Below are 16,048 nucleotides of genomic sequence, written 5' to 3'. Positions count from 1 at the left end.
CACCTCCTTACAGGGTGTGTGTGGGCATCCAGGTTCCTCCCAACGACGACGTCAACTGGTACTGCCCCCGGTGCCTCTCCCAGCACAAGCAGCGCGGTGCTCCTCCTGAGAAGAAGAAGCGAGGACGTAAAAAGAAGTGATAGAGCCGGCGGGGCAGGGCGGTGGAGGCCCCTGGTGCTGCAGGAGGGACCACTGTGCTTGGGACGTCGCCTCTTGAGTGGTGTTGTGGGGAGCTCTCTGTCTCTTCTCGGCTTGGTGGTTTACTCTCACTCTTGTGTCTTTATCAGAAACGAGTGGTGAATTTCTGCCAGGTTTTTGAGGAGAGAACTGAGTAAATGCCCCACACAGTCTCATAAATGGTGCATATTTTTCTGCACGCTGAAATCGCTCAGATATTCGAGGACGTTCGCCTTGACAAACTCAGTCCATATTGGTCTACCTAAGCTTGGCCGGCCGGGGCTGTGGCGGCCTGCTGCTCTTCAAGATCTTTTTAATAAATGCTGTTTTGTTTTGGTGCTGCTGCAACGCTACACCGAGACACCTGCTGCTGCATTGTGTCCTGCAGAGGAAGGGAACCTGAGTGAATCTTGTGGCCATACAGTTTTGTTTGATGTGCAAGATGGGATTTTTCAAAAGGGTCTGGCTTGAGTTCCTGCAGTGTGGGCTTTGAATTAACATCCTTGGAGGGAAGCTGGGAAGGAATAACTTCTTAAGGCTGGAAGACAAACAAATCAATATCTTCAGAAAACTGGAACTAAAGAAGACAAGGGTAGAAAAAAACAGCATTTGTTAGCAACCCAGAGTCAAATGCTCAGTAAGGACAGGCTCTGAGAACAGGTCAGTGTGATGAAGGGAAGAACAGTGGTGAGTGAAGCAACAACTATGAGGAGATGCTGGAGATAAGCAAGGAGTTTAGGGTGAGGGAAGTGAGACACTGAAACTGAACTTGTTGCAACTTGATGGCAAGAAGTCTGGAAGGAGACAGTAGATATGAGAACACCTGACTCGTGAAATAAGACAGGAGACATGATTAGAAAGTAACCATTACAACCATCAACAAGGCAGCTTTCCTTGACTACTGAGATACCACTGAAGTTCAAACTGAAGACAAAAAAAAAAATAGAAAACAATGGAATGAAAATAGACATAAAAACTTGACTATTTTAAGCAGGAGTGGTGAAGGAGACACGACGAAAGGCAGAGAGACGCCCTGGAAATCAAGCGCAGAGGATGAGCCAAAGAGGAGTGTTTTATTGAAGAGGAATGTGTGATGAGCAGAGCGAGGAGTAGCTGGCCGGGCATTGTTAGGTCTGGCCAGTTGTCTCACTGCGTGGTTGTTGTTTGGTTGGTTTTTGTCATCGTTGCTGTGTTGCTGTAGATATTTGTATTTGGAATGGGAGGTAAATATATATATGTCAAAGGTTCAGGTGTGTTTTGTGCTCCCCTGTGTGAGAGAAAGGCGTGAGGAAAGGAGGATGTTTTGTACTGCTTGTTTATCTGCATGTGTGTGTGTGTGTGTGTGTGTGTGTGTGAGAGGGAGGAAGGGAGGGAGGGATGAGGAAAGGAAAAGTGGACAGCTCCCCATAAGTCATAAGATGTGGAGGTAGTGAGGTCAATTCAAGGTGGAAAGGAAGGGTAAGAAAGGCATAAAAAAAAAAAAGTAGAGTGGAAACAAGAATTTTTCCCAGCTAAACACTAAAACACCCAAACTTACCCTTATACACACACACACACATACACACTCCCTCAGAGGGTAGGTGGGGGTGCGTCCAGGACAAAGATGCGCTTGGAGAGGCCAACGGAGGGCAGGAAGAAGCGGCGCATGATGGAGTCTACCTCCTGCAGAGCCAGCTGAGAGTGAATGCGCACCAGCTGGTCAGGGTCGTGTGCCTCCAGGCGACGCAGTGTTCGGTACAAGTCCCGCAGAACATCACTGAGCACCTGAGAGAGAGAGAGAGAGAGAGAGAGAAATACAAATATACAGACACAAGAATGGGACCACAGAAATACGACTCAAATCCTGGGTACTACAACTACAGGTACAAACACAAACACACACACACACCTTTATGGCATCACCAGCCAGGCCCTGCAGCAACATCGTCACCACAAGGACAGCTGCCCGACGCACCTCTCCTGACTTGTCCAGAGAAACAGCCGAGTGAAGCACAGAGAACACCTGACACAGAACATGACACATAAGAACACAAGAACACAAGGGTTGGTGCAGGAAGCCATCAGGCCTACACATGGAAATCCCTGTATGAAAGATACCTGCCTATTTCCACCTGTCATCCCCATCCATAAATTTATCTAATCTTTTAAAGCTTCTTATTGACTCAGCACTAATAATTTTTCAAGCTTGAGTTCATTATTTCTTGCTTTATCCTGATTAATGACACAGAGAAATTAAACCTATTCACAAAATGAGTATGTAATGTAGGTTAGGATAAGACAGATTAGGTTAGATGTAGTAAGATTGAGTTGCATTGATTCAGGTTGGTCAGAGAGAGAGAGAGAGAGAGAGAGAGAGAGAGAGAGAGAGAGAGAGAGAGAGAGAGAGAGAGAGAGAGAGAGAGAGAGAGAGAGAGAGAGAGAGAGAGAGAGAGAGAGAGAGAGAGAACCATGTGTCACCACACCCTTACAGCCTCACCTCCTGCACGATGGGACCCAGACTGAACCGCAGCTCCTTGCAGACGTCCCCCAGCGCTGACAGGCTTGCTGCCCTCACCAGCCACTCCTCGTCCCTCACTCCTGTAATGGCACTGCTGGTTATGCTGCTGCTTCTGCCACTACTACAACAAAACCTCACAAAAGACAACAAAGAAATAATAAATATGAAACAAAATAAGAGGTAAAAAAAAAAAAAAAATAATAAATAAAATAAATAAATAGATAAAAAAATGAATAAAAAATCAAATAAAGAACACGTACACACAGACACGCACATGAACACTCGAATCAACTACAGGAAAAAACAATAAACAAAAACAAATAACAAAAAAACATGCAATGCTCTTTCTCTTTCACACACACACACACACACACACACACACACACACACACACACACACACACACACACAGACACACCCACACACACCACCACCACCACACCTGATAAGAAGGCATTGATGAAGTGGTCCCTGTAGTGTGGCAGCAGCGGGCCGAGGCGACGGGCAGCACGACTCAGACTCTCGGCCAGCTTTGCCCTGTCTTCTGTGCTGCGCCGCCCCACGCTGAACTCCTGCGTCAGCACTCCCACCACCTGCAGGGAGTGTGGGGGGCTTCATGAGGGAGGGATAGAGTCATGGCTACACATTGCCAGGAGCTTGGGCAGGTCACATCTCCTCATATTATGATAAAAAAAAAAAATAAATAAATAAATAAAATAAAATAATAATAATAATAATAAATAAATAAATAATTAAATGAATAAATAAATACATAAATAAATAAATAAATAAATAAACAATACAATAAACAAAAAAATAAATAGTAACAATAATACATAAATACAATGCATACACAAGCATACACAGAAAAATTCCATAAAAATATAACAATATATATATAAATAAAATAAATTAAACAAATGAAAATACATATATAAATAAACACAAAAAATAAAAATGATGACAAAGAACACACACACACACACACACACACACACACACACACACACACACAAAACCCCTTAACAAAAAATAGCATAAAACAAATTAATAAATAAAATAAATAAACAAATAATCAAACACACACACACACACATGCACAAAACCCATACCACAACAAACACAATCAGCGACACTCACTTTCTCTGGCAGCACGTCGCAGAGAGCCGCCAAGCCCCGCACAGCCATTAGGTACAAATACGAGTCCTCTTCCCTAAGGTGCCGTTGGAAGAGTGCCAGGAGCTGAGTGCCGTGCTGGAGTGCCGTGCCGTCCCTCTCCTCCACCAGCTTGGCCAGCGCGAGGATGCCGTGGCCTCGTATGGGCAGCAGGGGGCTCATCAGGTCCTCCATGGCGGTTTCAAATGTGTCGGTGTCCTTTTTCTGCTTCTCTGTAATGTTCTTGTTTTCTTTCTCACTTTTTTCACTTTTCTCTTGTTTGTGTTTTGCTTTGGTTCTTGTGTTGCTGTTTGTGTTTCCTGTTTCCTCCTCCTCTGTGACGTTTTCCATTTTTTTGTTTTTCCTTTCTCTGTCGTTCGTTTTTTCTCCTTTTTCGTCATGTTTCTTTTGTGTTTTGTTGTCGTCGTCTTGTTTTGTGTTTGTGTTTGGTTCTTGTCTCCCTCCTGCTTTTGTTGTTTTGCTTGTTTCTTGGTGTCTCTCCACCTCTTCCTCTTTTATTTTTATTACATCACTCATTTCTTCCTTTATCTCCTCCTTCCTCTGTTCTTCTTTCACTTTCTCTTCACTCATGTACTGCTTTACCTCCCCCTCCTTCACTTCTTCCTGTCTTCTCTCTGGTGTTCCCTGCTCAGGTTCACTTTCTCCCACATTGTCCTTGTAATCCTCAGTTTTCATTTCTACTTCTATCCCTTGCCTCCTCTGACCAGCACCAGCACTGTCTTGTGTCTGACTGATCCTTTCCCCAGTGTGTTTTGTTGCAGTGTTCTCAGCTTTCACTGCTACTCTTCCTATCACTTCACTCTCCTTGTCATTCCTGCCTTGCGTCTCCTTGACCCCCTTACTGTGTTTTGTGGCAGAGTTGAGCTTCCCTCCTCCCTTTGCCTCCCCAGCCCTGCCCTGTGTTTGGGAGCCAGCCTTCACATCAGCCTTGAAAACTCCGTGTGTAGCAACCATATGCCGTAACTGGGAAGCCATCAGACACACCCCCTCGTCCTCCAGGCACTCCTCAGTCATCTCAAGTGTCGGGAGCAGCGCCTTGAGTCCCGCCCAGTCCCCTGAGGTCATGTCCTTCCTTAGGCTGCGGTCGCTCACGTAGCAGGTCACCAGGATGAGGACATTTGCTGCGAGGGAAACCTGTATGTCCTTCAGTCCCTCGTCCAGACAGTCCTGGCAGCTGGCCCTCAGGAGGCCGTCCACCACTGGCCCAGCAGCTGAGAGATCCTGGAAGAGGTCGCCCGTTAGCTTCTCACTCTCGGCCAGGCAGGACAGGAGGGTGACACACACAGCAACCCGCCTCGCCCTCTCAAACTGCCTGGCCACCCTGTCAGCCTCCGTTAGCAGGGATGGAACCGTCCCGTGATCCTGCGTCTCCTTAAAGTCAAGGAACTTCACCAGCTTCTTGTAGAATGCCAGGACAGTACTAGGTTGGCCCAGATCCTCCAGGATACCCGACAGACAGCTGGCCGTTGCCTCATCCTCCTCCAAAGCATTGGCAGGGCCAGACTGTGCCTCCACCTTCACTCCACCAGCCTCGTCAAGCACCAGGGCCAGATCAGGATTGACGGGCGGAATGGAAGACATCTGGACAAGACCAGCCAGGCTAACAAGTGTACCAACCATGTCTTCCCCAGCCAGGTGACTCAGGTACTTGGTAATGAGGTGCCGGGCAGGTAAACGCAGGTGTGTGACAGACATGGTGGCAATGACCAGCAGAGGACTGAGAGCAGGCTGGAGTAACCTGGCCAGGGCAGGAGTAGGAGGGGCTGTGTCTATCATGAGTGTGTGCAGTCTGGCCACACACTGCGTCAGGCTGGCCCCGCTGCACTCCTGTGGTGTGTGAGGCTGAGTGGTGAGTGTGAGGGGTTGCAGAAGTGGCTGGCCCAGGTGCTGAGTGGCCAGGGAGGGGCTACGCTCAGCCAACTCCCCGGCCACCAGCACCACCACCCTCACCACCTCCGGGGCTAGCTGGGGGGCGGCATCCAGCATGGCCACCACCTGAGGCAGGAGAACATGGGTCACATGTCAAATATAAACATTAAAACCCCCTAACCTTTATGAACATGAACAGCAGGAGAAAAGAAGCAACAATAAAGGAACAGATACAATATACCAACTCAAGCAAACCCAAAAGACAAACTACCAAACACACAAACACACAAACACACCTGAGGGGCCACGGATGCATAGAAAGAGGCGAGGTCAGGTGTGCGGGCGTGAGCAATGAGCGCCGCAACAGCCTGGCAGCGACGCACATCCTGGCCGTCACAGAGAGTCAATCCGGCACCCACCACCACCTGCAAACCTCCGTCCACCATCAGGTAGCGACGCACCACCAGTGAGTTGCAGGTGCGTCCAAGCCACCCTCTGCCACTACTGCTGCTGGTGTTGCTACTGTTGCCACCCTGAGGAAAGAGATATGGGGAGGTTGCAGGTTTGTCCAAGCCACCCACTACTACTGATACTACACACACACACACACACACACACACACACACAAACTTAAATCAATTTCAGAAACAGGTGATAACAAAACCCATCTCTCTAACACACACACACTTAAACTTAACCAATCACAGAAAGATAAAAAAAGAAGAAGAAAAAGAAAGAAAGAAAAAGAAAAATCCTTCCTCCCACCCCCTCCCTCTCATTCTCCCCTGTCACCTGTGCCAGTCCCATGAGCAGCAGGAGGTGGCGGAGGGTGACGCTGGAGTCTGTGGCAGCCGTGAGTGCCTCCAGCTGTGTCCTGAAGAAGGCGGTGTCCTGTGGGTGGTGACTGGTGGAGGCAGGGCAGAAGCACAGGCACAGCAGGGCACTCAACACCTCAGGGAAGCACGTCTGTCGGATCCCGGTGCCCAGAGAGTCGTGCTGGGGAAGGCCATGAGACACTTCTGTACTTTTGAGTGTGGATGCTAAGGGGAAAATTGCATTATCAACAACAACAACACAACACCACCACCACTACCACCACCACCACCACTACTACTACCACCAGACACAACACCAATCACACACAACCCCACAGGGGCACCAAACACTAGTGCCACAAGTAACACCACCAGGGCCCCTCAGACAGTGCCATAGCTTGACCACCACCACCACCACCACCACCACCACCACCACCACCACCACTGCTACTACTACCAGATGAAAACCAATCACACACAACAACACAGGGGCACCAAATACCAGTGCCACAAGTAAGACCACCAGGGCTCCTTAGACAGTGCCGCACCTTGACCACGGGCACCAGCAGTCTCACAGTGCCAGCCAGGAGTGAGTGCCGGCTTCCCTGTGGCACCTCAAGGAGTGACGGACCAAGGATGAATTTAGCTCGGGCCAGACTCATCTTGACGAAGCACGCCGCCTCCTGGTCCATGCCGGCCAGGACTGCTGTGTACAGGGCCAGGCGTGCTGCAGCGGCCACTATCTGTTGAAGGGTTAGGTTTGGTTAAGTTAGGGGGGGTGGGTGGTGGTGGTGGTGGTGGTGGTGTGTTGTTAATGAGTCTGAGTGTTGAAGGTAAACATTTAAAGTTATTTGGAATACTTGAGGAAATGAAAATGAATAAAAATGAATATAAGTGAATAAAAATGAATAAAAATGAACAAATAATGAATAAAAATGAATACAATTGAATAAAAATAAAAAAAAAATTAACAAAAATGAAAAAAATACAGAAAATAAAATAAAACTAATACAATGAATAAAAATGAATACAAATGAATAAAAATTAATCATACTTGGGTCTGCTGGAGGCTGAGGAGGTGAGGGGGAGGTGGAGGGGCATCCGGGTCACCCCCACCCCTCCCCCGGACAGGTGTGAGGGCTGGCACTCCCTCCAAGGTCCCCAGGAGCTGTGCCAGGTGGTGGAGGAGAGAGACGGCCACACACCCACACTGCAGCCTGTGGTGGTGGTGGCGGTGGTGGTGGTTGTGGCAGCAATGATTAATTAGGTAGTATAGTGATGAAATTTCAGTTTTCTTCTATTATTATTATTATTATTATTATTATTATTATTATTATTATTATTATTATTATTATTCCGTTAAAGTTAAATGATTCTCTCTCTCTCTCTCTCTCTCTCACAACTTACTATAAGATATTAACATCTACGAGAAATCTTCAATACACACACACACACACACACACACACACACACACACACACAACACCCTAAACACACACCTGACATCCTCCCTGACACACACATCCACACTGGCCAGCAGGTGTGTTGCGGTGGCCAGCACACGGCCCCCCTCATCCACACCCGCTAGGCACTCCTTCACCGCCGCCAGCACCACAGCGGCACTCTCTGTGGTGGTGTGCTCTGCGGTGCCTGTGGATTGTGGAGGTTAGGTTAGGAAGACAGGAGGAGGAAGAGGTGAAATAGTAAGTCATAATAAATACATGGACATAGAGAAATTAAAGAATGTGATAAGGAAAAAATTAGTAAAGGAGGAGGAGGAGGAGGAGGAGGAGGAGGAGGAGGAGGAGGAGGAGGAGGAGGAGGAGGAGGAGGAGGAGGAGGAGGAGGAGAAATAAATCAATAAATACATGAACATGAATAAATAAAACAGAATAAGACGAAAAAATATATATAAAATGAATGGAGAGGTAAATATATAAATAAATAAACAAGTAAACAAATAAATGTGGTAAGGTAAAGAGGAATGGGAAGCCAAGAGGATGATAATCACAATAAGTTAAGAAACAAATAAACGGAAATAAAAAAAAATAAAATAAAAAAATAACGATAAAAATGTCCTTAACTTCAATGTAAATATCTCCCCCTCACAGCAGCACACATACATAACTACAGCACAAGTGTTCAGGTGGCAATACTTTGGATGTACCGGGGAAAAGTAAATAAAAACAGTGTTGCCTCACCCAGCCTGGCCAGCTGCTCCACACATTTGTACAGCTGGTGCTCCATCCCTGCACCACTGGCAGCTGCTTAGCTCTGCTGACACACACTGCGGTCACCTGCCACGAACGGAGAAGAGGTAAAAAAGACAGCTTCCCTTCCTGGCTCCCGCTCTCCTTCCTTTACTCGACATGTGACTATAACAACTTTACATTACAGATCACTATTGTAAACATTCATTTACGTTTAGAAATTTCCTTGATATTATTAAGTTCAATCATACTGTTATTAATGTCTATTTTTCTTTATATTCTTTTGTATATTGTTTTTTTTTTCAAGCAGGTAAAAATATTACAAAGATTAATTAAGAACAAAAGGAGGCTTACTATAAAGTCCTAGCTTATTCTTTATACTGTTGCCAACAAGGTACTGAATCGCTGATAAAAAAAAATAAATAAAATAAACATATAAATAAACTATTACCAATTAGTGTCTTGTTAAGTAGTTTGCCTACTTATGAGAAAAAAAAAAAAAATGTGCGCGAAATTTAAACTGCTTAAATCAACTATCACACAATTTAATAATTTATTATTATTTTTCTTACTTTTTCCTCCTCCTTTTAAGCCTTGGCTACTTCAGCAATCCCCTACATTTCTATTCTAACGGACTGACAAAGGCAAATTTAATAGGATCTATGAGAATTAAAGGGTCTATTTTAACTTATAATATGGCTGAAAACAAATAAAGTGAATAAGTGTATATATTTTTTATTTCAATCATTTCACTGTATTTATTTGATCTAGCTATCTATGGACGGCATTTTCAAGCGTTTTAATGTCTTGTCTGGGCTTCTGACAGGCTCCGGTGAAGTTAATTGGGTTTTCAAGGATGCTTTAATGGTTCTATAGTCTAACGAGGCCAGTGATAGTTTGACAGGCTCTAATGGAGGGTATTAAGTTTTTGCAATTGTGTTTTCATGGTTCTACTGATGATTTAAGACCAGTGACAGTTTGACAGGCTGTGGTGGAAGGTGATAAGGTTTTTCAAGAGAGCTTCCGTGGTTCTATGGATTAACAAGACTAATAACAGTTTAACAGGCTGTAGTGGCAGTTAATGAAGTTTCAAGACAGTTTTCATAATCCTGGAGGTAGCTAAACACATCACCAGCACACAAAGACTTCACCACCACCACCACCACCACCACCACCACCACACCCAGCACATCAGTCACCCGGAGGAGGAGGAGGAGGAGGAGGAGGAGGAGACAAGGATATCAGACATGGAAGAGAGAGTGCCTGGCTGATCAGACGGTACATATGAACTGACAGACTCCGTGTTAAGCCTTGGCACCTCAATCTTCCGTGCCACGAGCAGCGCCGCGATTCTGGCACTAATGTCACTTATACTGGTAGCTGAAGACCTGGCACTGGCACTGGGAGGGCTGCTGGTGCCATTAATACTGCCGCTATGAGCACCACCACTAGCCTTGTGAATCCGGGAAGCCTTGGTCTGGCACACGTCTTCATTTGCTGTGCTTTTCTGCATTCTGGAGTGGCTGGAGGCGGGGGAGGTGGAGCCTGGGGAGTCGTCCATTACTCCACCTGGCTGTGAGTGTGATCCGCTGGCGGGTGGACTCAGTAGGGACTCACCAACTGATTGTGGTGGACTGCTAGCGATGGCAGAGAGGAGGTCCGCCTTACGACCTTTAAAAATCTCACGAAACACTTCATTAGAGAGACTGGATGCACTTGAAACTTCCTCCACATTCTCCTCCACTTCTCCACTGCCACTCGCATCCACAGAGGGGCTGCTGAGATGCGTGGATGGTGTGGATTTGCGTGTGGGTGTGGATGAGTGTTGTTCTGCAGGATGTATGGTGTAAGTGAGGCCCCAGGTGTCTTGCGATGGTTCCCTCAAGAGCTGCTCATCCCCCGTGGTGAGGAAGGGGTGCTGCGGGGGCCTTGGGGTCCTGGGGGGTTCTGGAGGTGGGGTGGAGGAGGAGGAGGAGGAGGAGGAGGAGGAGGAGGAGGTGGAGGTGTGTGGTAATCTATAATTTCTTCTTTCTAGTTCTCTCTCACTGTCTTCCTCCTCCCTTCTGCTTCTTTCTTGTCTTCTCTCTCTTTGTTTCTCTCCTCTTCCTCTGTGTCTTCTATCTCCAGCCTCCTCTTTTCCTTCTCTTCCTCCTCTTTCCCTTCTTCTGTCTCTCTCCTCCTCTCTCACCACTCCTTCCCCTCGTCCCGTGTCTCCATCTCTCATCTGTCTCCTGTCATGTCCCCCTGTCACTTCCTCCACCTCTGCATACTGGTACACTCTCTCCCCGTCTGGACCAATCACGTAAGTTAGATTCTTCGGTATGTCGCCCAATAGGAGTCTAGTATTCTGTTTATGGGTCTCAGCAGCTTCCCTTGGTCTCTCTGTTCGTGGGTCAGTTGAAGGTTCTGCCCCCAGTGTGTCAGGAAGTGGTTCTACTACCCCTGAGTCCTTTGGTTTGTGCCTAGAGCCGTCAGTAAACGTGCTGCGAGAAGATTCTGTCAGTGTATGTTTGTCAGGAGGCGTGTTAGCTGCAAATTCTGCCTCCGTTTTCTTTGTTACGTTAAGTGCGTTAGTGGGTGCGTGCTTTGTGTTCGTTTGCGTGCCTTTCGTTTCGCAGGAGTGGTGAGGGGAGTGAGTTTGTGGTGGCGGTGGTGTGTGGCGGTGCGGTGAAGTGTGGCGGTGCGGTGGTGTGTGGCGGTGCGGTGAAGTGTGGCGGTGCGGTGAAATGTCATACAGCGAGGCCTCCATTTGGCGCGGCACTAATGGCGACTGCGGGGATACACAGCCTTCATTCATCCCACTCCCTGGCACCCTGGTCTCCGTGGCACTGTCCGTCTGGCACCCCACACTCTTGAGGCGTGGGCGTGTGGCTTCAGCAGACCCTGGAGTGCCATAGTTCATCCTGCAGTTTCGTTTTTTTGCCAACTTTCCAATCAGGTTAAGAAAGTCGCCTTCCAAGTCCCTCACTCGATTCTTCACCCTCCGCTCCACTTCGGCCTTCAGATTACGCTCCAGCTGTGCGTTCGAGGCGGCAAGGCGGAGAAGGTGCGTGCGGTTGAGGCGTGGTGGCTTGGCGGTGGATTGTGGAGCCAGCGGGGTGGATCTAAGCCATCCGTGGGGCCGAGATGATGGCGAGTATGATTGGGTGTGCTTGTGTGGCTGTCTCCTCATGTTTATTGGTGAACGATGTGGATGTTTGGCCTTCCTTGTACGTGTTGTTGGTCGTGTGGATGTGTGGATGCTTCTACTGGATGGTGTGTCGCTATCCGTGTCCTGCCCACCATCCAGCCGCTCGCCCATCTCACTGCCCACCACTCCTTGCTCCTGTGTCTCCGTCGCCTGGCCCATCAAAGCCATCTTCTCCTCCCAGATCCTCTCGCCCTCCGCATCCCTGCCTAGGTACAGGATAGGAGAGGGTTGGGCCAACTCCCCTTCCCACCTAGGGGCCTGGAGATCCTGCCACTCCCCCAGGGCAGCTCGCATAGGGCCTTGGAAGCTGGCAGGGTCCTGGAGGCTGGCTATCTTGAGTGCTATCCTCTCTGACGCAGGAAGATTTTCATAAGGAACCTGTGCATCCTGCAGGACACTGAAGGACTCCTCATAGGTACCGGGGACTTCTAGGGGTGTGTGGCTCACTGTGTCACCCCCTGGGACCTCCACGCCTAGACATTTAAGGGAGATAGAGAGGGAGATAGCACCAACACTCTCCCTGTCTCTCCCTTGAAGCGATAATGTGCCTCTGAGACCCATATGCATTGTAGACTCACCCTGTGGCACTAACCGGCCCTCGTGGCACCCAACCAAGGCACCCTGGACCCCCACGCCGCCACTGGCACTACACACCACCTCCACCTTCACCTTGGCCCCCTCGGAAGCGACAAAGGGGTGCCGAGGAGCCGAGAAAATGCAGGACTTGCCCCGCTGAAACCTGAACTGACTGGGTTGTGTCTGAGGCTGGCCAAAGGTGGTGCTGAAGGACGGGGGCAGGTAGGGGATGACCAGGGGGGGCCCGCTGCGCACCTGTGGGAGGGTGGTGGTGGTGGTGGTGGTGGCAGTGAAGGTGATGGTGGTGAGAAAGTATAGTTTGTTGTTGTTGTTGTTGTTGTTGTTGTTATTACTACTCTCATTATCATCATTATTATTACCATTATTACAATCACACACACACACACACACACACACACACACACACACACACACACACACACTCACCTGGACGCACACAGTGGGGGAGGTGACAGGGTGGGGGAGGTGGGGGGAGAGTGACAGCTCCCCCACCACCACCTCCAGCAGGAAGGTACTCGGGAGCATCTGCAGGAGGAGGAGGAGGACGAGGAAGAGGATGATGATGATAAGGAGGAGGAGGAGGAGGAGGAGGAGGAGGAGGAGGAGGAGGAGGAGGAGGAGGAGGAGGAGGAGGAAATTATAATAGAAACATTTTAATCAGTCAATTTCAAGAAAGAAATAAAAAAAAATAATCGAGAGAGAGAGAGAGAGAGAGAGAGAGAGAGAGAGAGAGGTCCGCTGTTGAGATAGAATTTAGGCGTGGGAGAAGTTGATGGAGGACACAGTGATGAGGCCAGACAGGGAGAGGGGGGGAACGCTCTTGGGGCAACATGGAGGGGGGCCCAGACAGTCCTACCGGTGACTGAAGAGGGGGAGGGGGAGGGGGGAGGCCACGGGTGACTGATGAAGTATTGAATGTGGTGGAGAAACAGAGGGAGGTGAAGGGACAACTGACTGATCTGACGGCGCCGCAACATCGTGGTCATAAGGCGCCGCTGTGAGACGTTCAAGGCAGCAAAAGATGGCAGGTTAAAACTACAAATGTGAATTATATAAAGAAAATGGGATGAACTAACGAAAACTTAAGTGAGAGAGAGAGAGAGAGAGAGAGAGAGAGAGAGAGAGAGAGAGAGAGAGAGAGAGAGAGAGAGAGAAGGACACTGAAGGACTCCTCATAGGTACCAGGGACTTGTAGGGGTGTGTCGCTCACTGTATCACCCCTTGGGACCTCCACGAGAGAGAGAGGTGGAGTGCAGCGCTACAACCCTTTAAGTCCACCGGAATTGCAGCGGGGTCAGAAACATTGACAAGCGCTTAAGTGAACGGTGTGAAGAGGCTGAAGGCTTGAGCTGAGGGAATGACAAGAGATATGACAAGATAAAGACCTCAACCCTTTCACTTTGATACGAAATCACCACCACCACCACCACCACCACCACCACCACCAATGCAGTGAACCTTTTAAAAGCACCTACGATAAAGAAAGTGATGAAAAGGATATATTTTGCAATTTCTACCCATTTTAAAGACTGGAGGTGGCTGTAGAGCAAGTAAACAAGCCTTAGAGTGAGTGAAGGGAAGGTGTACCAAACAGCAGTGAAAGGGTTAACGTACACAAGAACATGATAAAGAAAAATAAATTAAAATCAACGAAAGGAAACTAAAAATATGACTATTTCAAACACTGCTTGTGCTGAGAACGTGACAAGCGGAGGAGGCGTGGTGGCGCGGGCGTACAGACTGAGAGAGTGAGATGACAGGACGACAATGTGACACGGAAATAAAGAAAAGATTAGGAACTTCAAGCCTGAGTCAGTCCGGGCCACAATGACCTTTCCAGCAATTGGCGGCCCTGGCTCAGTGCCCCGCGTCATGTGACAAGTGTGGGGGAGTCACGCGGCTACACTCTGGCCCTCGTGCTGTTATCTTATCCTGCCAATCTGCTGCTTTATCTGTGTGTTCTTTCCTTGCTCGTAATATAGCAGTGGGGGTGTGTGTGCGTGTGTGCGTGTGTGTGTGCGTGTGTGTGTGTGGGAGGGGAGTGTCCATCTGTCTATCTGCTTATCTATTTATCTATCTATGTGTGTTGTTGTTTATATAAGAGGGGGGCGTCATCCAGGGACAACAAAAGGGGAAAAAAATGAAAAGAAAAAAAAAAGGTCCATTGAGGTGCTAGTCCTTTAAAAACATCAAAAGCATCATTCAAAACTGGAGGATAAGTGTCTTGAAACCTCCCTGCTGAAAGAGTTGAAGTCACAGGAAGGGGGAAATACAGAAGCAGGCAGGGAGTTCCTAACCTAACCTAACCTAACCAGAGAGAGCGATGAATGAGGGAGAATACTTGTTAACTCTTGCATTAGGGAGGTGGATGGAATAGCGGTGAGAGAAAGAAGAAAGTGTTGTGCAGCGAGGTGGTGGGAGGAGGGGAGGCATGGAGTTAGCAAGATCAGGAGAGCAGTTAGTGTGAAAATAGCAGTAGACGATAGCAAGAGATGCAACACTGCGGCGATGAGAGAAAGTGTTTGTGTGTGTGTGTGTGTTTATGTGTGTGTGTGTGTGTGTGTGTAAAGATTCGAATATCCTTTGCTTCAATATTAAATGATCGTGTTTTTTTTCTTTTCTTTCTTCTTTTTTTTTTTTCTTTACGTGTGTACTTGTTGTTTTTGTTGAACTATATTAATTACGAGCAGTCTGGCTATAGAGGCAACACGAGGGCTAAAAGTGACTCTAAAAAATAAATAAATAGATCTGTAGATAAATAAATAAACAAGTCAACAAAAATAAATGAATGAATAAGTAGGTAAAATAAATAAATACGATAAAAAAAGCAAAACAAGATAGAATAGAATAAAACACTAGGGAATGAATGAAGGGTTAAACAAAATAAATAGATAAATAAACCAAATATAAAAAAAAAAGGCCTACTGAAGACAAATTCCTATAAAAGTGGGAAACAGGAAAAAAATAAATACAAATAAAATAAATAAAAATAACAATAAGTACATCAATAAATAAAACACAAAATAAATGAAACAAATAAAACAAACGCATGAAAATTGATAAAACACAAACTCCCCTCCATCTTTAATGATTACCTCGGCAGTGGCACAGAGGTAAACCCGCTTTCCCTTGAGTCTTTCCCCGCTGGTTCGATCCCCGCTCTAGTTTACGATGTTCTAATAACCCTACAGCCTCCATTTTAATCCCCCCAAGTCTCTATAGTGTTATTAGGAGGAAGATTGTATTTCATTATATTTCCGTCAGTATTTTTCTCTCTTTGGGTAAAAAAGAGAGAAAAAAAAAGGTGATATTATTTCAGGGTTTGTTTCTGGTTTATCTTACTTTATATTACGTTGTAGTGTACCTGGCAGGGTGATGGGGTGGCAGGATGGCAGGGTGGTAGTATAAGGGCGTCCTGAGTGCCCCGTGACAGCCGTGCAGCACCCCGTTCTCAGCTGTCAGATTCCTCCCCCCGGCATGTGCCCCGCCATCTTGTTTGTTTACATTCCCTCAGAGG

General features: G+C 47.4%; 2 protein-coding genes across 9 annotated transcripts in view; one reads left to right on the top strand and one right to left on the bottom strand.

The window, feature by feature from the left end:
- Positions 1 to 1,426, top strand: part of LOC135094895 (transcription initiation factor TFIID subunit 3-like) — a 20,061-nt gene extending 18,635 nt beyond the window's left edge. For both annotated transcript variants that reach the window (XM_063995380.1, XM_063995379.1), the window contains one exon: positions 14 to 1,426. In XM_063995380.1, the coding sequence (XP_063851450.1) occupies positions 14 to 140 (127 nt within the window). In that variant the 3' untranslated portion in view covers positions 141 to 1,426. The remainder of the gene's footprint in view (positions 1 to 13) is intronic.
- LOC135094896 (transport and Golgi organization protein 6 homolog) overlaps positions 1 to 16,048 on the bottom strand; it is a 16,474-nt gene extending 426 nt beyond the window's left edge. For 2 of the 7 annotated variants that reach the window (XM_063995382.1, XM_063995386.1), the window contains exons 1-12: positions 8,736 to 8,928; positions 8,034 to 8,184; positions 7,589 to 7,751; positions 7,083 to 7,277; positions 6,512 to 6,715; positions 6,016 to 6,252; positions 3,815 to 5,845; positions 3,117 to 3,267; positions 2,654 to 2,754; positions 2,066 to 2,179; positions 1,715 to 1,941; positions 12 to 105 (exon numbers count right to left, since the gene is read on the bottom strand). In XM_063995382.1, the coding sequence (XP_063851452.1) occupies positions 1,747 to 1,941; positions 2,066 to 2,179; positions 2,654 to 2,754; positions 3,117 to 3,267; positions 3,815 to 5,845; positions 6,016 to 6,252; positions 6,512 to 6,715; positions 7,083 to 7,277; positions 7,589 to 7,751; positions 8,034 to 8,184; positions 8,736 to 8,781 (3,588 nt within the window). In that variant the 5' untranslated portion in view covers positions 8,782 to 8,928 and the 3' untranslated portion in view covers positions 12 to 105; positions 1,715 to 1,746. Of the gene's footprint in view, positions 1 to 11; positions 106 to 1,714; positions 1,942 to 2,065; positions 2,180 to 2,653; positions 2,755 to 3,116; positions 3,268 to 3,814; positions 5,846 to 6,015; positions 6,253 to 6,511; positions 6,716 to 7,082; positions 7,278 to 7,588; positions 7,752 to 8,033; positions 8,185 to 8,735; positions 8,929 to 9,463; positions 12,766 to 12,957; positions 13,057 to 15,873 lie in introns of those variants that run through there. The other 5 variants (XM_063995385.1, XM_063995383.1, XM_063995384.1 and 2 more) reach the window with 5 other exon arrangements.

Source organism: Scylla paramamosain, chromosome 47 (genome assembly GCF_035594125.1).
Source record: "Scylla paramamosain isolate STU-SP2022 chromosome 47, ASM3559412v1, whole genome shotgun sequence".
Taxonomy (NCBI): domain Eukaryota; kingdom Metazoa; phylum Arthropoda; class Malacostraca; order Decapoda; family Portunidae; genus Scylla; species Scylla paramamosain.
The sequence above is the reverse complement of the archived record's forward strand: the minus strand, read 5'-3'. Positions and strand labels throughout refer to the sequence as shown.